General features: G+C 46.1%; 1 protein-coding gene across 1 annotated transcript; it reads right to left on the bottom strand.

The window, feature by feature from the left end:
- Positions 1-3,897: 3,897 nt before the first annotated feature.
- LOC133275229 (heat shock factor protein 5-like) lies at positions 3,898-9,758 on the bottom strand. Its single transcript, XM_061465076.1, has 7 exons — positions 9,257-9,758; positions 7,842-8,221; positions 6,476-6,478; positions 6,021-6,104; positions 4,828-5,175; positions 4,600-4,741; positions 3,898-3,962 (listed from the first exon to the last, which is right to left on the bottom strand). Exons 1-7 carry the CDS (start codon positions 9,756-9,758, stop codon positions 3,898-3,900), a joined length of 1,524 nt encoding a protein of 507 aa, XP_061321060.1.
- Between the last annotated feature and the right edge of the window lie 9,109 nt (positions 9,759-18,867).

The raw sequence follows: 18,867 nt of genomic DNA, 5'->3' as shown, positions 1-18,867 counted from the left end.
AAAGCTATAAATACCATATAAACTAAAGAGTAAAGTTATAAATAACATAGAAATTTATGAATAAAGCTATACATAAGATACACATTTACGAATAAAGCTATAAATAAAAAATAAATTTATACATAAAGCTATAAATAACATAAAAATTTATGAAGGCTATAAATAACAAATTCATTAATAAAGCTACAAATATCATAAAATTATGAAGAAAGCTGTAAATAAAATACAAATTTATGAATAAAGCTATAAATACCATTTAAATTTATGAATAAAGCTATAAATAACAAACATTTATGAAGGCTATAAATAACATAGAAATTTATGAATAAAGCTCTCAAGAACATATAAATTCATTAATAGAGCTATAAATACCATTAAATTATGAATAAAGCTATAAATAAGATGTAAATTCCTGAAAAAAGCTAAAAATAAAGATATAAATTTCTGAAGAAAGCCATAAATAAGATCCAAATTATTTCTAAAGCTATAAATACCATATAAATTTATGAATAAAGCTATAAATAACATAAAAATTTATGAAGGATATAAATAAAAGACAAATTTATGAATAAAGCTATAAAGTCAATACTAAAGCTATAAACATCATTTAAATTTATGAATAAAGCTATAAATAAGATATAAATTTATGAAAACAGCTATAAATAAGAAATAAATTTATATATAAAGCTCTAAATAACAGAAAAAAAGAATAAAGCAATAAATAACATAAAAATTTATGAAGTCTATAAATAACATAAAATCATTAATAAAGCTATAAATATCATAAAACTGTGAATAAAGCTATAAATAAGATATACATTTCTGAAGAAAGCTAAAAATAAAATACAAATTTATTACTAATGCTATAAATAAGATATAAATTTCTGAAGAAAGCTATAAATAACATAAAAATTTCTGAAGAAAGCTATAAAGAACATATAAATTCATTAATAAAGCTATAAATATCATAAAATTATGAATAAAGCGACAAATAAAATATAAATTTAGAAACAAAGCTATAAATAACAAAAAAGAATAAAGCTATAAATAACATAAAAATTTATGAAGGCTATAAATAACAAATTCATTAATAAAGCTACAAATATCATAAAATTATGAAGAAAGCTATAAATAACATAAACATTTATGAAGGCTATAAATAACATACAAATTTATGAATAAATTCTCAAGAACATGTAAGTTCATTAATAGGGCTATAAATATCATTAAATTAGGAATAAAGCTATAAATAAGATGTACATTTCTGAAGAAAGCTAAAAATAAAGATATAAATTTCTGAAGAAAGCCATAAATAAGATCCAAATTATTTCTAAAGCTATAAATATCATATAAATTTATGAATAAAGCTACAAATAACATAAAAAATTATGAAGGATATAAATAAAAGACAAATTTATGAATAAAGCTATAAAGTCATTACTAAAGCTATAAATATCATTTAAATTTATGAATAAAGCTATAAATAAGATACAAATTTATGAATACAGCTATAAAGAAGAAATAAATTTATACATAAAGCTATAAATAACAGAAAAAAAGAATAAAGCAATAAAGAACATAAAAATTTATGAAGGCTATAAATAACATAAAATTATTTCTAAAGCTATAGATACCATAAAAATTTATGAAGGCTATAAATAAAATACAAATTTATGAATAAAGCTATAAAGTCATTAATGAAGCTATAAGTATCATAAAATTATTAATAAAGCTATAAATATCATAAAATTATGAATAAAGCTACAAATAAGATATAAATTTATGAATTAAGCTATAAAGAACATATAAATTCATTAATAAAGCTATAAATAGCATAAAATTATGAATAAAGCTAAAAATAAGAGAAATTTTTGAAGAAAGCTATAAATAAGACACACATTTATGAATAAAGCTATAAATAAGATATAAATTTATGACTAAAGTTATAAATAACATACAAATTTATGACTAAAGCTATAAAGAAGATATTAATGTATGACTAAAGCTATAAATAAGATTCAAAACTATGAATAAAGCTATAAATAACATATAAATTTCTGAAGAAAGCTATAAATAACATACAAATTTATGACTAAAGCTATAAATTAGATATAAATTTATGACTAAAGCTATAAATAAGATTCAAATCTATGACTAAAGCTATAAATAGGATATAAATTAATGACTAAAGCTATAAATAACATATTAATTTATATATAACTCTATAAATAACATACAAATTTAGGAATAAAGCTATAAATAAGATATAAATTTATGATTAAAGCTATAAATAACATATTAATTTATAAATAACGCTATAAATAACATACAAACTTAGGAATAAAGCTATAAATAAGATATAAATTTATGACTAAAGTTATAAATAACATACAAATTTATGACTAAAGCTATAAAGAAGATATTAATGTATGACTAAAGCTGTAAATAAGATTCAAAACTATGAATAAAACTATAAATAACATATAAATTTCTGAAGAAAGCTATAAATAACATACAAATTTATGACTAAAGCTATAAATTAGATATAAATTTATGACTAAAGCTATAAATAAGATTCAAATCTATGACTAAAGCTATAAATAGGATATAAATTTATGACTAAAGCTATAAATAAAATATTAATTTATATATAACTCTATAAATAACATACAAATTTAGGAATAAAGCTATAAATAAGATATAAATTTATGATTAAAGCTATAAATAACATTAATTTATAAATAACGCTATAAATAACATACAAATTTAGGAATAAAACTAGAAATAAGATTCAAATCTATGACTAAAGCTATAAATAAGATATAAATTTATGACTAAAGCGATAAATAAAATATAAATTTAGGAATAAAGCTAGAAATAACATATCAATTTATAAATAACGCTATAAATAACATACAAATTTAGGAATAAAGCTAGAAATAAGATTCAAATGTATGACTAAAGCTATAAATAAGATACAAATTTATGAATAAAGCTATAAATAACATATGAATTTATAAATAACGCTATAAATAACACAGGTTTAGGAATAAAGCTATAAATAAGATTCAAATCTATGACTAAAGCTATAAATGAGATATAAATTTAGAAATAAAGCTATAAATTACATATTAATTTATAAATAACGCTATAAATAACATACAAATTTAGGAATAAAGCTAGAATTAAGATTCAAATCTATGACTGAAGCTATAAATAAGATATAAATATATGACTAAAGCTACAAATAAGATTCAAAACTATGAATAAAGCTATAAATGAGATTCAAATCTATATAAATAATATACAAATTTATAACTAAAGCTATAAATTAGATATAAATTTATGACTAAAGCTATAAATAACATATTAATTTATAAATAACGCTATAAATAACATACAAATTTAGGAATAAAGCTAGAAATAAGATTCAAATCTATGACTAAAGCTATAAATAAAGATAAAAATTTAGGACTAAAGCTATAAATAAGCTACAAATCTATGACTAAAGCTATAAATAAGATATAAATTTATGACTAAAGCTATAAATAAAAGATTAATTTATAAATAACGCTATAAATAACATACAAATTTAGGAATAAAGCTCGAAATAAGATTCAAATCTATGACTAAAGCTATAAATAAGATATAAATTTATGACTAAAGCTATAAATAACTTATTAAGTTATAAATAACGCTATAAATAACATACAGATTTAGGAATAAAGCTAGAAATAACACATAAATTGAGGAATAGAGCTATCAAGGACATAAGAGTTAGGAAACAGAACAGAAGAGGTTTGACCCTGAACCCAGGCTCCAGCTCTGTGCCGAGCGCTGCTGCCGGACTCGCAGGAGGGAACCAGCCGCCAGCCGCTCCACGGGTTCACACGCTCCTCACTCCGCCGTCTTCCTCCAGAAGCAGCCCCGCTTACAGGCTCCACCTTCCGGCTCCTGGGGATCTAGGAAGCAAACACCACCGAGGAAGTGGCAGGCTTTGCCTACGGCTCAGCTGGCAGCACGCACAGCACCTCTGCTGCCATCAGGGACAGTCCAATCTGGCCAAAGGCGGCCTGCGACTTGAAAATCTGAGCGTGTTTTTCTCCTGTGTTGCAGCACACGGATCAGCAGGCTGCTGTGACATTTATTTAGTGATCTGAGCCACAAAGGTTGCGCTCGGGCACTCACTTGGGCAGCGTGGTGGGGTTTTCCCCTCTTACGTCAACAGTCACCTCATTAGTCGGAGTTCCCTTTGTGGCACTCTCACCCTCCAGCAAACATACCCACAGCCTGCATCTCACTGCTGTGTACTGTGACATGCAGGGCTCTGACACAACTCCCAAAACTTCAGCGTTTATTGACTGAGAGAATTTATTCCCTGGTCCACCTAGGAGTCCTCACCACCAGCTTACGTATAGAAGCGTGTCGGCAAGTACGCCGAGAGCTCCTACGAGTGCAAGAGTTGAACTGAAGGCCCAGTGAGGTACTTAACACTGCAGACAATAACTCAGCTCTTGTGATCTCCCCTTGCCGCAAGAGTTTCAGAGCAGCTGTCTTGGCCACCTCTAAAAAAGGCAGGCTCTCTTAGCAGGGACTTACCCTGCTGTGAGCTGTGTCTTCTCTTCCTGCACGGAGGTTTTGCAGAGGACCCTGGCTCTTCCGCAGCTTTCTTCACTGCCTCGCTTCCTGAAGTGAGCTCTCTCTCTTCCCTCGCAGATCCACATTTAACACTCTCATTCTCCTTTAAATAAACACACCAACAAATGAAATAAACCCAAAGACCACTCAATAGTTTCCTGGGGAGTTTTACCTCCATTTAGCACTTACTTGCTCTGCACTGAACAGCTCATCCACAGCAAACATTTCAGATGACTGAGCTGGGTTTTGATCCAGCTGTTCTTCAGGGGCTCCCTGTGTGCTCACAGAGTCTTGTGCTGTTTCAGCAGCAGCAGCGCTTTCTATGGCCGCATTGATGTAGCTTTCCAACAGCTCTCCATCCCAGCTTTCTGCAGGCTCCGGTGTCACTACATCAGCGCTCTGCGATGCATACATCTCCTCGAGAAACTGAAAGACATCTTCGTAGCTTAATTCCGGCAACTTCTCGTCCTCCAATGCATGATGTGCCCCATCAGAAGGCAGGCATTCAGCTGCAGAAGGTGGCTGCAATTCAGGACTCTGCGAGAAACAAAACACAGGGAATTTCCAGATCAAAAAATCACAACCGTTTTGAGTCAGGGCTGATGGCTTTACTGCTTCTGAGGACTGTGCAGGTCAACCCTTTTTCAGCACACACCAGCAGAGCTTGCTTTGCTTATTCCCTCTGAGGAAAAAAGTATCTCCAAGCTGCTGGAATGCGAAAGGAAGCCCTGGCATTTTTACTGAGGTTCTTTTACTATTTCATAAGCCAGGCCACCCAATAAGGTGCAGTTTCCACCAGAATTCTAGAAAGCATTGACAGGTAGCACTGGAGCTCTCCAGTGATAGGATAGGATAGGATAGGATAGGATAGGATAGGATAGGATAGGATAGGATAGGATAGGATAGGATAGCTCTGAGCTGGGGCCAACTCCAAAAGTCAACTTGGTTCTTCTCACGCATCCAATGAAACTCAGGACTGCCACAAGTTGTCTGGGACACAGAAGTGGAGCTGATTCCCAGTATCATAACATTAAAGAATCCCATTTTGTGCAGGCAAGGACTTTCTTCAAAGATAAACGGAGACTCGTGAACTAAAGCGAATTATGGTGAAGTCAAACATAACACTTTTCGAGGAAAAGAACACTCTGCCGATGAGGACACCCGCAATCCCGCTGCCCTGAAACCTCACCTGCATTACAGCACTGCCCCTTTCGTGTTTCAAAGCGGTGCTTTCAAATGGCCATTGGCAAACCACGTTACTTTCCCTTTCGAAAGCAGATCCAGTCTCAAACTTCTCTCCTTCCTGCTGCAAGAACCCAGAACCCTGCGGTCCATGCATGGGGTCTCCTCCCTTCCCCCTGCTCTCTGTGCGCTGCACTCACCTGCACAAAGACGAAGTCGGTGGACGCCGCAGCAGCAGCACTGGCGCTGACAGTCAGAAGACCTCCCTGGGCAGGGGGTGAACACTGCGGGGTGCCTGCAAAATTCAAACACAGGGATCAGACTGCCAGAACTGGTGCCCAGGGTGTACAGTTCTGTTGCTTACTTGCATTAAACACTGCAGTAACCGCTCTGTAAGCCAACTCCCTGAAATGGATTATGACCTCCCCGCCGATTGTAAGACTGAGTTCTCCACCTTAAAACATATTTCTTCTAAAGTATGTAGACACAGATCCAACATACGCATTGCAGAATTAACCAACACACACGGAATCTTCATATTCACTCCTCTCTATCTTAATATCACCTTTTTTTTGATTTGGCTGCTTGACTGTCTCAACACAACACGCCACAGAAAGGGGATTCAGACAGGAAGGGCATGCATGTTCACGCACACACACTGGAATGAAAATGGGATCTTATTCCAAAAAGCAGCTCTGTAGATGAAGCAGTTTCTGCGGGTCTCAGGTTTTGGTGCCACGCAGAGAGAACTTACAAGGAAAGGCACTACTGGCAGGACAGAGAATCTTTAAAATCTGCAGTCCTTCTGGGCGAGAGAGAAATCCCCCATGAAATCAAATCTAGGCCAATGTTCACAGTAATTAAATGGTACAAGTGTGACTTGAGGCGGCCACGTGATCAGAGGAACTTTTGTCCATTTTGGAGCAACAAACACAAGAGCTAAACAACAGGGAGCGAGCTCGTGGACATCCTTCCACAGCAGCACGAGACACGTGTCTGACTCCTGTTACCTCAAAAGCTCGTTCTGAGCAACCTTAGGATGAAATCTGGACATCTTTCAGAAGAACACCCTGTGACCTGCAAACATATTACAGTTCTGGATTGTGCCAAAAATCGAATGATACCTGGGCTTCACTCCCTGGGAACGCCAAAGGATGTTGACAAAGGCAAGAAAACCACCAAAGAAACCTAAAGGGCTACTGTAAAAACAGGGCGAGAGAGCAAAGGAGAGATTGGCTGTAACCTGCTGGAGTGATCCTAAGGAAACAAACATGTAGTACAAAGAGCCTAGTTTCTAAGAGAAGAAAAGGAAGAACCCAAAGGGAAAAAGCGCTTGTGAAACAGGAGGCAGGTGTAAAACGTAACGTCCTCACCATAGGCTATAAAAAGCTACGAGTAAAGTAGAAATTGCACAACTCTTGCACTTAGTAGAGCTTATAGTGAAAGCAGCTCGTGAATCAAACGCGCTGTAATGCCTGTACATCAAGGGGACGAGAACACAGGCAACCGTGTAGCAGCCCAGACTGGTGAGCGATTCTGACCGGGTCTGAAGTGCAGAAGGGTGCTCAGAAAGAACGGTTTGCACTCACACCACCTTTTCTTGGTTTTTTTTTGCCAGCTGCAGCAGTGCCTGATCTAACAGCAAGAAAAACTGCACCTGTGGAAATCCCACTGATGGGCTCGGCTGGCAAAGGGGCCAATTCTTTTGTAATACTTCAAGTGCTCCAGCTGAATCAAGATTCCACACACACCTGCTTCACCCACACGCTTTTGTCCTTCCCTGCTCATTGCAGAGAAGGCATTTCTAAGCTCTCCTGTCTCTGATACAGTTCATCTCATCAGAACCAGAAGAAATGAGCGGCTAAAGCACATTCTGTCACAGGCTGGTTGCAAGTATACGGACAGGGAACACACATCTCTTTGCGAGCACACGCGTCAGATACACACGCAGTGACAGAGCACTGGCGGAAAACATTTCATGCATCGCTTGGCAGGAACTTCTCGAGCAGCAAGCGGAGAACTTTTGCCGTACCCGTTGGATCCCGGCCTTGCAAGCACTGCCCTGGAGACGCGCAGCTGCCCCGTTCTGGAAGGGCAGCACCGGCTGGAGCCCCTCGCTGAAGCGGCAGAAGTGAGCACACGGTCTGGAGAGTGTACGTGACCTCCGTGCAACACTTGTGGAGGACGGGAAAGGGAGCCCCCTGGCCTGGGAAAGCTGGGAGAGCCCCGTGCCATGGCAGCCACGCAACAGAACCCTGCCATGGTCTGGAAGGGACCGGAGGCTGCTGGGAAGTCGCTGCCTGGAAAGCAGGGGGCTCCTGGCATGAGGCGGCTGTGCTGGAGGGCGGAAAGCAGCTGTCTGGATGACAAGGTTGAGGAGCCTCTCCTGCAGTCACCAGTCCTGCAAAACAAAGGGAAACAAGGACTAAGGGAAGGAGTTTTCACTGGCCCTGAAAGGCAGGATGAGGAGCCAAGGCTCCACAACGTTCCCTGGGAAGACCACCTTTGCTCCGATATTCTTCATCCAGAAACAGACTCTATTCTTACACCTAAACATACAGTAACTGCTGCAGCACTACCACCTGAACACACAGGAACACCAGTGCTGTGCCAACACACAGCCATCTCTGGAGCATTCAGTCTCCTGAAACCCTCAGGAGCAAGTGATCCCTACTTAGAAATGCGCTATTAGAAATCAAAATGCGCAGGAGCTGACCAAACCGGCACAAGCCGTTTAGGAAGTGCAGCGCGTTACATCAGGCAGTAAGGTAAAATAAAGGGGGAAGGGTGAAGCGGGGCTCTACCGAACTCCAGTGCGGACAGCACAGGGGCAGCCAAGGCAGGGGCAATGTCCAAATCCTAAACGTGACTCTGAGAGCACTTGATCACAAGTCCTTCAGTTTGTCAAGGAAAACAAAACCAAAGCCAGCTTTTTTCCAGGTAGCTCAACCGGTTGAGTGTAAAAAAGCTCAGACTTTGCCGTTTTGTTACTTCCAAGATATTCCCTTTCATCTTCCCTGGTTTCCTCTCTCGGTCAGTTACGGTTTCATGAAATGGTACTTGCCCTCACACGGTTACCCATCGCTTCACACAGATTTAACGACAGCTTATGGAGCAACCCTTCAAGGAGAAGGAACGTCCATCTGGTAGGGCTGTGCCAGCTCCACAGAGCCAGGGTGAGGGTGTTGTTACTGCAGCCCCCGACGGAGGCTGTCTTGCAGCCGAGGGGCAGACGGAACCACACGCGAACCTCGCTCCCCGTGCCTGCCGGCAGCCCATCTCCCTGCATGAACAACAACGGCTTTCCCGCAGCGGCGGAGCTGAGCGGCCGCCAGCAAGGTCAGGCAAGCCTGCTGCCTGCGGGGGTGCCGATCTAGAAACCCCGCAGCACCCAGTGCTTCTCGGGGCCCCGCAGCCCGGGGCCACCCCAGCTCACCGGGCCTGGCAGCCTCGCCGAGCGTCGAGGGCGGGAGCTGGGAGCGCTGTGCCGGGCGGCTGGGCAGCTCCAGGCCGGCCGCCAGCTTCGCCTTGTTGGCCCTCGTCAGGCGCTTGAGGTTTACGAGGAGCTCGGGGCGGTCGCGGCGGAAATGGGGGCTGTAGAAATGGAGCAGAGCCCCGGCGGAGCTGCCGCCATCGCCCCCCGCCGGGTCCTGCAGGGGCCCGGGCCCCGGCCCCAGCTTGCGGAACCCATAGAGGTTCAGCTGGCGGATGAAGCTGGCGAAGTTCCTGGTCTTAAAGACCTCGCCGTCCAGCGCCGCCCCGTCGCCGGCCGCCTCCGCGCCCAGCAGCTCTCGCTCGAAGAGCCGCTGGTCGATGAGCAGCCCCTCGCCGCGGGCATCCCAGCGCACGGAGCCGCAGCGCGGGCTGTTCACCAGCTCCCAGAGCTTGGCCGGGAAATGGCTGGGGTTGAGAGCAGCGGGCAGCCGCTGGCCCTCCATGGCGCTCCCCGACAACGGACGCACTGGCCACTCGCGCTCCAGCGGCCGCCGGGCAACGCCCGGCCCCGTCGGCCCGCCCTGGGGAGCGACACCGGCCCGAGCGCCGCCCGGCACGGGACCGGCTTCAGCCCGCGCTGTCCGCCGGCCCCGGCCCCGCCACCGCCTCGGCACAGCCGCACCTGCAGCATCGCCGGAGCCCGCCGGGCCCGCAGCGCCTCCCCGCTCCCCCAGCCCCGCCGCTCCCCTCGGCCGCTCCCCGGTCCCTCAGCCCCAAGAACAAAATCACGACAACAAGTTAAAAACCAAACCTGCAGCACCAAGACAAAAGCTCAAATCTCATCGCTATGAACAGCTCTCCAACAAACTTTGCTCCTCTACGTCTAGGCAGGGAAAAGAGAAACACGAACCAGCACTGATGCGCAATGCAACTGCTCGGCACGCGCTCAGCGATAACCAACCTGACCCGAGCGGCGACCTGCGCCTCCCGGCTGACTCCCCCCACTTTCTATACTGGCCATGACGTGCTCTGCTATGGAATACCCCTCTGGCTGCCTTGGGTCAGGTGTCCTGACTCTGCTTCCTCATGGCTTCCCGTGCCCCTCCTCACTGGCAGAGCAGGAGAGACTGCAAAGTCCTTTGCTCAGCCGAAGGGCTACTGAGCGACAGCTAAAACATCGGTGCGCTACCAGCGTGCTTCCCAGAACCAAGCCAGAACACAGCACTGCGCCAGCCACAGGGAAGAGAATCAATTCTAGCCCAGCCAAAACCAGGACAGTGTCCACCCCTTATTCCATACCATTCCCGTCATGCCAGGTCAAACTAATTCTTCAGAGCTTTAAGACCTTCAGAAAAGAGACAACTTGCTTTCTCCATAGCACTCTAAGGGCAGCAGGCAATCTCCTTCCGCATCTCCTTACCTCCTTTCTCTGCCGTGCTGTTGTTCTTAGACCTCAAGGAAGAAGGAACCACTAAACTCTCCCTCATAAGCACAGCGAGGGCTCAAGGCAGCAAGCGGAGGAGAAGCCAAGGAGAAGCCCATGGACATCAGTAGACCCCAGCACTCCAACAAAACCAAAACTCCTTTCTTCCCAAAGCAAAGCCAAATTCAACTCATGCTTTTCATCTCAGCAAAACACGATAAAATGAAGCCAACTCCCTGCACACCTTCCTCTCTCTCCAAGCTCAACTCTCCCAGAACAATCAGCAGCTTCAGGGAACCTTCTGGTGCCTGCTAAGGGTAACAAAGCCCACTTGTGAGCACCTTGCTCCCACTCTTCTCACTGCTCATTCTGTAGCTGAAGCCCACCAAAAATAATCCAGCGGGCTTTATGAGGACTTACGGAAATATCAACTTAATTCCTACACGTGGGGACCTCCAGAAAGGTGCCCCCAACACGGTAATTTGCCCTTGCCTTGCCACCTTAAACACCACTGCCGTACTGATCCTCTGCTGCATCGCTTTGGTGTCCTGGAGCGCGGCTCCACAGTGCCAACGTGCAGCCGCTGTTCCAAAGGACGTAGTGCCAGGACAGAAAGCAGTCGCTGAGCAGCACCTCCACAGGGAGACCTGCAGAATGGTGCTGCCAACGCGGCAAAGAGACCTTGTTTGCCACCAAAACCACCATCTGCGTTCCGCCCCTCTGCTGAATGCACACGGGTGGCCTGGAACATGCACGCGCGATGTGCCAGGACAGAAAGCTCGTGCTGCACATCACCTACACACGGAGACCTTGGGAACAGTGCCACCGACATGGCAAACCACCCTTGCTTAGCCACATAGAAGTGCATCTGCGTGCTGCCTACAGAGTGCACTCTCAAGCGCCACAGAACCAAGCTCCCTAAGTGGAAATGTCCGGATCCTGCTCCTAAGGCTAATGGGTTAGAACAGAAACAAGTAACGGGACATGTTCTACGCAGGGAGTCCTCTGGAACGGTGCTCCCATCACGTAAACAAGGTGCCTTCCTCAACAGTGACACCAACATGGCAATCCACCTTTGCTTAGCCACTTAAACCTACACCTGTGTACGGCCACACGGCAGCACTCTCAGACACCCCATAAAGCAGGCCCCTATGTGCGAATAGCCAGACCCTGCTCCTAAGCCTCATGTCTTAGGACAGAAACAAATAGCTGGGCATGTTCTACACAGAGAGCCCTCTGGAAGGGTGCCACCAACACGGATATCCTCACTTACTTAACTCACATAAAACTCCATTTCTCAAGCCTCACTGGACACCACCATTCAGTGACCGAGACACCGGCTCCCTGAGCGTGAATGTCCAGACTCTGATGCTAAGCCTAAGGTGCCAGGACAGAGAGATGATGCCGGGCATCAGCCACAAACGGCGCTCTCTGCAACAGTGCCACCAACAGGGCAATCCATTTCGGTGTCAACCACCTCTCCTTTTTTTTTTTTTTTTTTTTCTTCCTGGGGTTTTCCCCACGGGTTTTGTTCCACTCTTTTTAACCCCACGGTTATTTTATCCCCACGTTTTCCCCCTTCCAGTTCCCCTCCTGCTCCCATCTTCACACACACCTCCCTTTTTTTAATTATTATTTGGGTGGGGCTTTGGGTGCAGTTTTTGTTTGGTTGGGTTTGGTTTTTAATTTTTTCCATGTTCCTTTTTTTTCCCGTATTTTTTCCCACATTTTTTTGTCCAACATTTTTTAACCTCTCCCCGGGTTTTTTCCCCTCCCCCCCCCATTACCATTTTTTTCTCTCCACCGGTTGGTGGTGGTAGGGAGGGGTGTGTGTGTCTTTTTTTCCAGTTTCTCCTCCTGCCTTTTTCTCCTCCCCTCCACACTTCACCTCCCCCCCCCCGCCATTTCCCACCCCACGGGGTGGGGTTTTTTGGTTGCTTTTTTTTGTTCTTGGGGTTTTCCCCCTTCCCCTTCCTTTTCTTTTGCTGGGTTTCCCCCGGGTGAGTGCTTTTTGTTTGTTTTGTTTTGTTTTTTTTTGGTGGGTGGTGTGTTTTTTGTTGGGTTTCTGGGATTGTTAAGTTTGGTTTTTTTTTTTCTGGTTTTTCTTCCCCCCAAAGAATTTTTGCGGTTTCTTTTTTCTTTATTCCTTTTATCCATTTATTTAATTACTATTATTTCATTTATATTTTGCGGGATTTTATCTGTTTTTTATCCATGCATTTTATCCACTTTTTCTCCCCCCTTCCCCCTCGCACATTTTACCCCCTTCTGGTTGGTGCGTTTTTTCCACACAGACCGTGCCCCTTCCCCCCCCGTTTTCTCCCCTGTCCCTTCTGCCCCCCAAATCTCCCCCTCTCCACGTTTTTCCCCCTCCCCAATGATTTTTTTTTCCCCACTGGTTGGTTGATTTCTTCCCCACAGTGTTGGGGTTATCCCTCACCCACCTTTTTTATTTCGGCTGGGAGCAGCACTCTCTGATGATCCACAAAACAGCTCCTAAAGTGGCGTGACACTTCTCAACAGAGATGCGGTCGGTTGTGACTTTTTTGCTAAAGATTGTTTCCTAAAGGGTTATGTGAGAAAACGGAGACCATATGCTCAGGAAGATGTATCTGTACTCTGCTGTCAGTTTAAATACCTAACAAGCTCAGTATCACAGTCTGTATTACAAAGGCGCTGAAGTGCCTTTGCACCTTGCAGTGCCCTTGTGAGGTTTTATGATGCCCGTGTTACAGATGTAAAATCAAAGTTGGCTTTGGAAATCTCCACTGGCTGAGAACTGCGTCCCCGTTTTACAAGGCTGTGCTAGTTGCTACTGTTAAAGTTTCTGGCCAGATCTGCTGTAAACTGAACAGTTACAAGCTGTAAATATGGCGTGGTCAGTGATGCTGTCATGGTTAATACCACAGAATAGTTGTGGTTGGAAGATGCCTCTGCAGATCCTCTAGTCCAACCCTCCTGCTAAAGGCAGGGTCAACCAGGACAGGGCAGGGCAGGTAGTGCCAAGCTGCTGTGTACCACCGTGGATGCCTTTTGCTCTGTCTGTGCCAAGGTAACCCCTTTCTCTGCCTCAGGAGGTAATACTGAACGTTGAGTAAGGACAGTAAGAAGCAATAACAAGTGCTAAATTTACTCCTGCTCTCTTATGCAGAGTCCAGGGAGGGTTTAGATGAGCTCCTAGGCAGAAGTTCTTCCCTGTGAGGGTGCTGAGGAGGTGGCCCAGGGCTCCCAGAGAAGCTGTGGCTGCCCCATCCCTGGCAGCGTTCAAGGCCAGCTTGGACGGGGCTTGGAGCAAGCTGCTCTAGTGGAAGGTGTCCCCGCCCGTGGCAGGGCTTGGAGCTGGATGAGCTTTGAGGTCCCTTCGACACAAACCAGTCTGGGATCCATCCCGCGATTCCACCGCTCGCTGATGCAGGAGGACGAGCTCTCCCTCGTCCTGCAGCACACGAGCAGCGCGCCCGGGGCTGCCTCCCGCGGCCCAGCCAGTACCACCCGTGTCCGACCGCCGCCACCGGGGACTACGGAACCCCCCGCCCGCGGTCCCGGGCCCCGTCTGTCGGTCGCCGCCGAGTGCCGCGCCGGGGCTGTGTGACGGCGCCATCTAGCGGCGCTCTGGAGCAGCGCCGCCCGCTCCGCCCCGGAGCCGTTACTACTCATCCCCTTCGTTTACCTCGGTGGAACACACGAGCGCACCCGGTGCCCTCGGCAAGGCGCAAGGCGCATTGTATTGTTGCAGCAGCATGCTTTCACAGTGCTGCGGTTAGTGCGTTACTGCAGTTGAACCTCGGGCCACGTTACTAACCAAAGCACTTCAAGAAAGCCACCCAAGCGCGCTGACCTTGTCGCAAAGAACCAGGTTTTGCCTGCCCTTCGCAGGCAGCAGTTAAGTTCAGCAGTCTAAAGGGGTGAAGAACACACGGGCACACGTGAGGATGGAGGCACGCACCCAGAGGTAGAGTGCAAGCTGGATCGTTTATTGAAAAGATGACACGATATTTAGATGCTTCCAAGCAATTAGCCAAGCACATCTGCGTTTGCCTTGCGGTTACATCAGGTGAAAGGTCTATCTGATTTTCTTATCGACATCCTCTTTCCAGTTCTGACGTCCTCGTTCCTTGCCAGTTCCAACGTCTTCCAAGTACCAGTCAGGGACAGGTCACTCTTAATCGCCTGCTGTAGTTCCTCCTTCCCATGCTCTCTGACAGCTTTGATACATTCCAACCCCCACAGGCACACACACATAAATAACCCCCAAACAGCCCGAACCACCCCCCCACCCCCGATTTTACAAACTAACATGCCCACAGCTTACTTCCATCTTACAAACTTCTCACACCTAGATTCTACTTCCCAGGATTTCTGCAAAGGCGCCCGGGGGGGGGTGGGGTGGGGGTGCGTGTGTGTGTGTGTAATGAAAGCCAACAGGCTTTCTGCATGTGTTGTCCTACTTATACACCTTGAGATTCCAGCTGCAGCGCCCTGCTCCAGAAACAACCACTCACATTGCAGTTTATTCCTTGAACGCCTAAAGCTACGCGAGGATGAGAAAACCCAGGTAACAGCGCCTGGGGGTGTTTAGTCTGGAGAAGAGAAAGCTCGGGGAGGACCTTATCACTCTTTACAACCGCCTGACAAGAGGATGGAGCCAGGAGGGGGCTGGTCTCTGCTCCGAAGGAATGGAACAAAAGCAAACGGCCTCTTTGGAAGGTAAAGAAAAGCATGAATTTCAATCACTTTTGCTGTACTCAGAGTTGTAAAAGCGGGTGATGCACAGGTATGTTACAGAACCATTAATACTGGGGGTACAGCCTAGCCTGCCTTAATCCTCAAACCTTTTGTTCCACTTCATGCTAGAGATTTGCTAGAATTCAGCCTCTAGCTTTGCCTACAGCCATGTACTACGTAACTGTATTCTGCTTTATGCTATAGAACAGTTAGGACAACTAAGAAAAAGCAACTGTTTTCCTAGGGTTTTCATTTCTCTTCCATCACCATCTGTTACATATTTCACACTGTTCAACTCTATACCCAAATTGCTCACAAACCCATAAAACAAAGACCTGATGGGATTAATTCTCATCAAGCTCTTTCTTTTTTTCTGAAAAGGAAATTGCACCTCTTGTACCTCAATCTGCTCCTTGGTGCTTGCTTCATATCCATTCATGATCACATCTTCTCTTCTCTTTGATCCACCCTTTGGCTTTCCCCTGCCTCCAACTCCTTCACTGCTTTTTGGGAATGCTTTGTATTTCATTTTTCTTTCTGACTCATTTTCCATCTTTTTTCTTTTCCTTGCTCAGATCTTGGTACGGTTCTGGAAGCTGGGAGGTTCCATGTCCTTTAAACATACTCCTGGAAGTCTGGCCTCTTTGATGCTTGCTCCACTTCTGGTGCACAACTGGTTAAAGATCTCAGAATATCTCCCTCAATATCCAACCAAGTGCCAGGATTTCCCAGTTCACTATTTTGACCTTGTATAACCTATAAACAAATTCCTCTTCATCTGCAGAAGAACAAGCAATGATAATCCCATGCTTTTTAACCAAATCGGGTCTAATAGGAACATAGAATCATAGAATAGTTAGCGTTGGAAAGGACCTTAGGATCAAGTTCCAACCCCCCTGCCATGGGCAGGGACACTTCACACCAAACCATATCACCCAAGGCTCTGTCCAGCCTGGCCTTGAACACCGCCAGCGATGGAGCATTCACAACTCCCTTGGGCAACCCATTCCAGTGCCTCACCAGCCTTACAGTAAAGAACTTCCCCCTTAAATCCAATCTAAACTTCCGCTGTTTAAGTTCTAACCCGTTACCCCTTGTCCTATCGCTACAGGCCCTAATGAAGAGTCCCTCTCCAGCACCCCTATAGCCCCCCTTCAGATACTGGAAGGCTGCTATGAGGTCTCCATGCCGCCTTCTCTTCTCCAGGCTGAACAGCCCCAACTTTCTCAGCCTGTCTTCATAATAGCGTAACAGCAACTTCCTTTATCTAGTCTGCTAACAGCAGAGAGCTGCCACCAATTGTTTCCTACACAAGACCGTCCCTCTGTGCCATTCCTTTAAAAATGGAAATTTCCTTAACAGTTCTTAAAGATTAATCAAGTTAGATCCATCCAAATTAAAAGGTAACATACTAAATGTTCAGGAATTGCACTGTATTTAAAACGCTCACTAGAATCTGCTCCACTTCTATGTGTGGCTACTGAAGCTGCTCAGTTCCTTTTCCTCTTTAATTGCCAACGTGTGGAGGCCCTTCGGGAACGAGTGATGTGAAGAAGGTTGTGATAAAGGACCAAGCAGAAGCCGTGAATCCAGGCTGCTGCATTGTATTGGCATCTTCACCTGCATCTTCTCCACTGTCTTCATCAATCCCATCATCCATAAGTCGTTCCTTTAAAAACAGAAATGGAAGCAATTCAGCTGCTTCTTTTCAGACCTCTAACACGAGGTCACCAGCAGCACCTTCCTATGTTAAGCAACTTCTCTCAGAACAACCTCCTGAAGAATAACTAGCACGAAAAGAGTCTGCCATTGAAGTAGAGACCATCGGCAATTGTCAGCCTAGAAAAACACAGGATTTAAGCTGCAGGCACAACACTGAGACCCAAACTGAAAGCTTTGGGGTTAATTTGACTCTCTTTCATTGAAGTTGACTTTCTGTGCAGGCATTACAGCATACTTTATAATCCATAGGAGTCTCAGAAGACACGTCTGCTCTTTACTCACCATCTCTTCAAGATGAGCGTTATTTGCATGTTGCCCATCACGATTCACATCCACCTTAATGGCTACCTGCTCTTGGCCTCACTCCTGCTTAAAGGGGAACCATCCAGCTCGGTGTCTGTGAAAGAAAAAGGAACAGCTGAAAAGCAATCTTTTGAATGGAACAAAAAGGTTCTTCTGCTATACTTGCTCCCTAAATGCAAATGTCCAGCCCCTGCTCCTAAGCCTAATGCGTTAGGAGAGGAAGCAGGAGCTGGGCATGTTCTCTGCAGATTGCTCTCGGAATAGTCCCTTCAACATGGATATCCTCACTTACTTAGTCACCCAAAACTCCTTCTCTGTGAAGTCTCACTGGGCACCGCTCTCTGGCGAGCGACACACCAGCTCCCTAAGTAGCAATGTCCAGACCCTGCTCCTAAGCCTAATGTGTTAGGACAGAAACCAGGACCTGGGCAAGTCCTACAGGTGGTGCACTCCAGAACAGCCCCTCCAACACGGATATCCTCGCTTACTTAGGCACCTAAAAGCCCATCTCTGTAAATTCTCACCGGCCAGCACCCTCCAGTGAGATGCTTTGGGGGATGCTCCGGTGACCCCCTCCCGGACACACCGGGACCGGGCACCCCCGGGGCCTCCCTGCCCGCTCCCCTGGCGCTGTCCCGGCTGCCCCCCTCCCGCTCCCACCGGTTCACCCCCGCACAGGAGATGCGCTCCCGCCGCACGCCTCTGACCGCCACTTGCAAGCCGAGGGCAGCGCGGGGCTGAGCTGACCCCGCCCCGCCGCCTCCCCGCCACTTACCGGGGCGCTGTCGGACGGGCGGGGCGGACCCCGAGGGCACGGACCCGGAGCCGCCGCTGCCCAGCAGCGCTCCCACGCGGTGCAGCCGCTCCAGGGGCTCCTTCTCTGGGCCGGTGCTGCCTCGCCAGACCCAGCGGCAGCGGCTCGGAGCGGGAGCGGAGCCGGGAGCGGCAGAGCGGAGCGCAGCGGCGCGGAGAGCCCCGGCGGGAGGCCCCGGGGGCTGGGGGGAAGCGGGGGGCACCAACGCGGGGAGCGGCGGAGGGAGGGCTCTTGTTCATCGCGGGCAAACCGCAGGGTCGTGTCCCCCCCGCGGAGGGCTGCATCCAGCCTTGCCCGTGCTGCTCCCGGGGGCTGCTCCTGGGCACCGCGGCTCGGAGAGCCTTTGGGGAACCTGCGGAGTCAGTCTCGCTGGGAGACAAACCGCTGGGCCCCGCAGCAGCCGCTCTGTGCTCCGCAGCACGCTCGCAGCATCCTTCATCCCGCAGCTCCGTGAGAAAGGGATGGCTCCGTCACATCAAGGGCTTCCTTTTATTGCAGTCCGCATGGAAAACAAGCAAGATTCCTGCCTTCCCTACGCTGGGCACTATGAACACAAACCCCGCTGGCTCAACCCTCGGTCCCGTGGCCAGAGCCGACAGCGCGCACAGCCGGGGGAAGCTCCCCC

Source organism: Pezoporus flaviventris, unplaced genomic scaffold, assembly GCF_033815535.1.
Source record: "Pezoporus flaviventris isolate CSIRO_AGI_PZ_B2104156 unplaced genomic scaffold, CSIRO_AGI_Pfla_v1 ptg000037l, whole genome shotgun sequence".
NCBI lineage: Eukaryota > Metazoa > Chordata > Aves > Psittaciformes > Psittacidae > Pezoporus > Pezoporus flaviventris.
The sequence above is the reverse complement of the archived record's forward strand: the minus strand, read 5'-3'. Positions and strand labels throughout refer to the sequence as shown.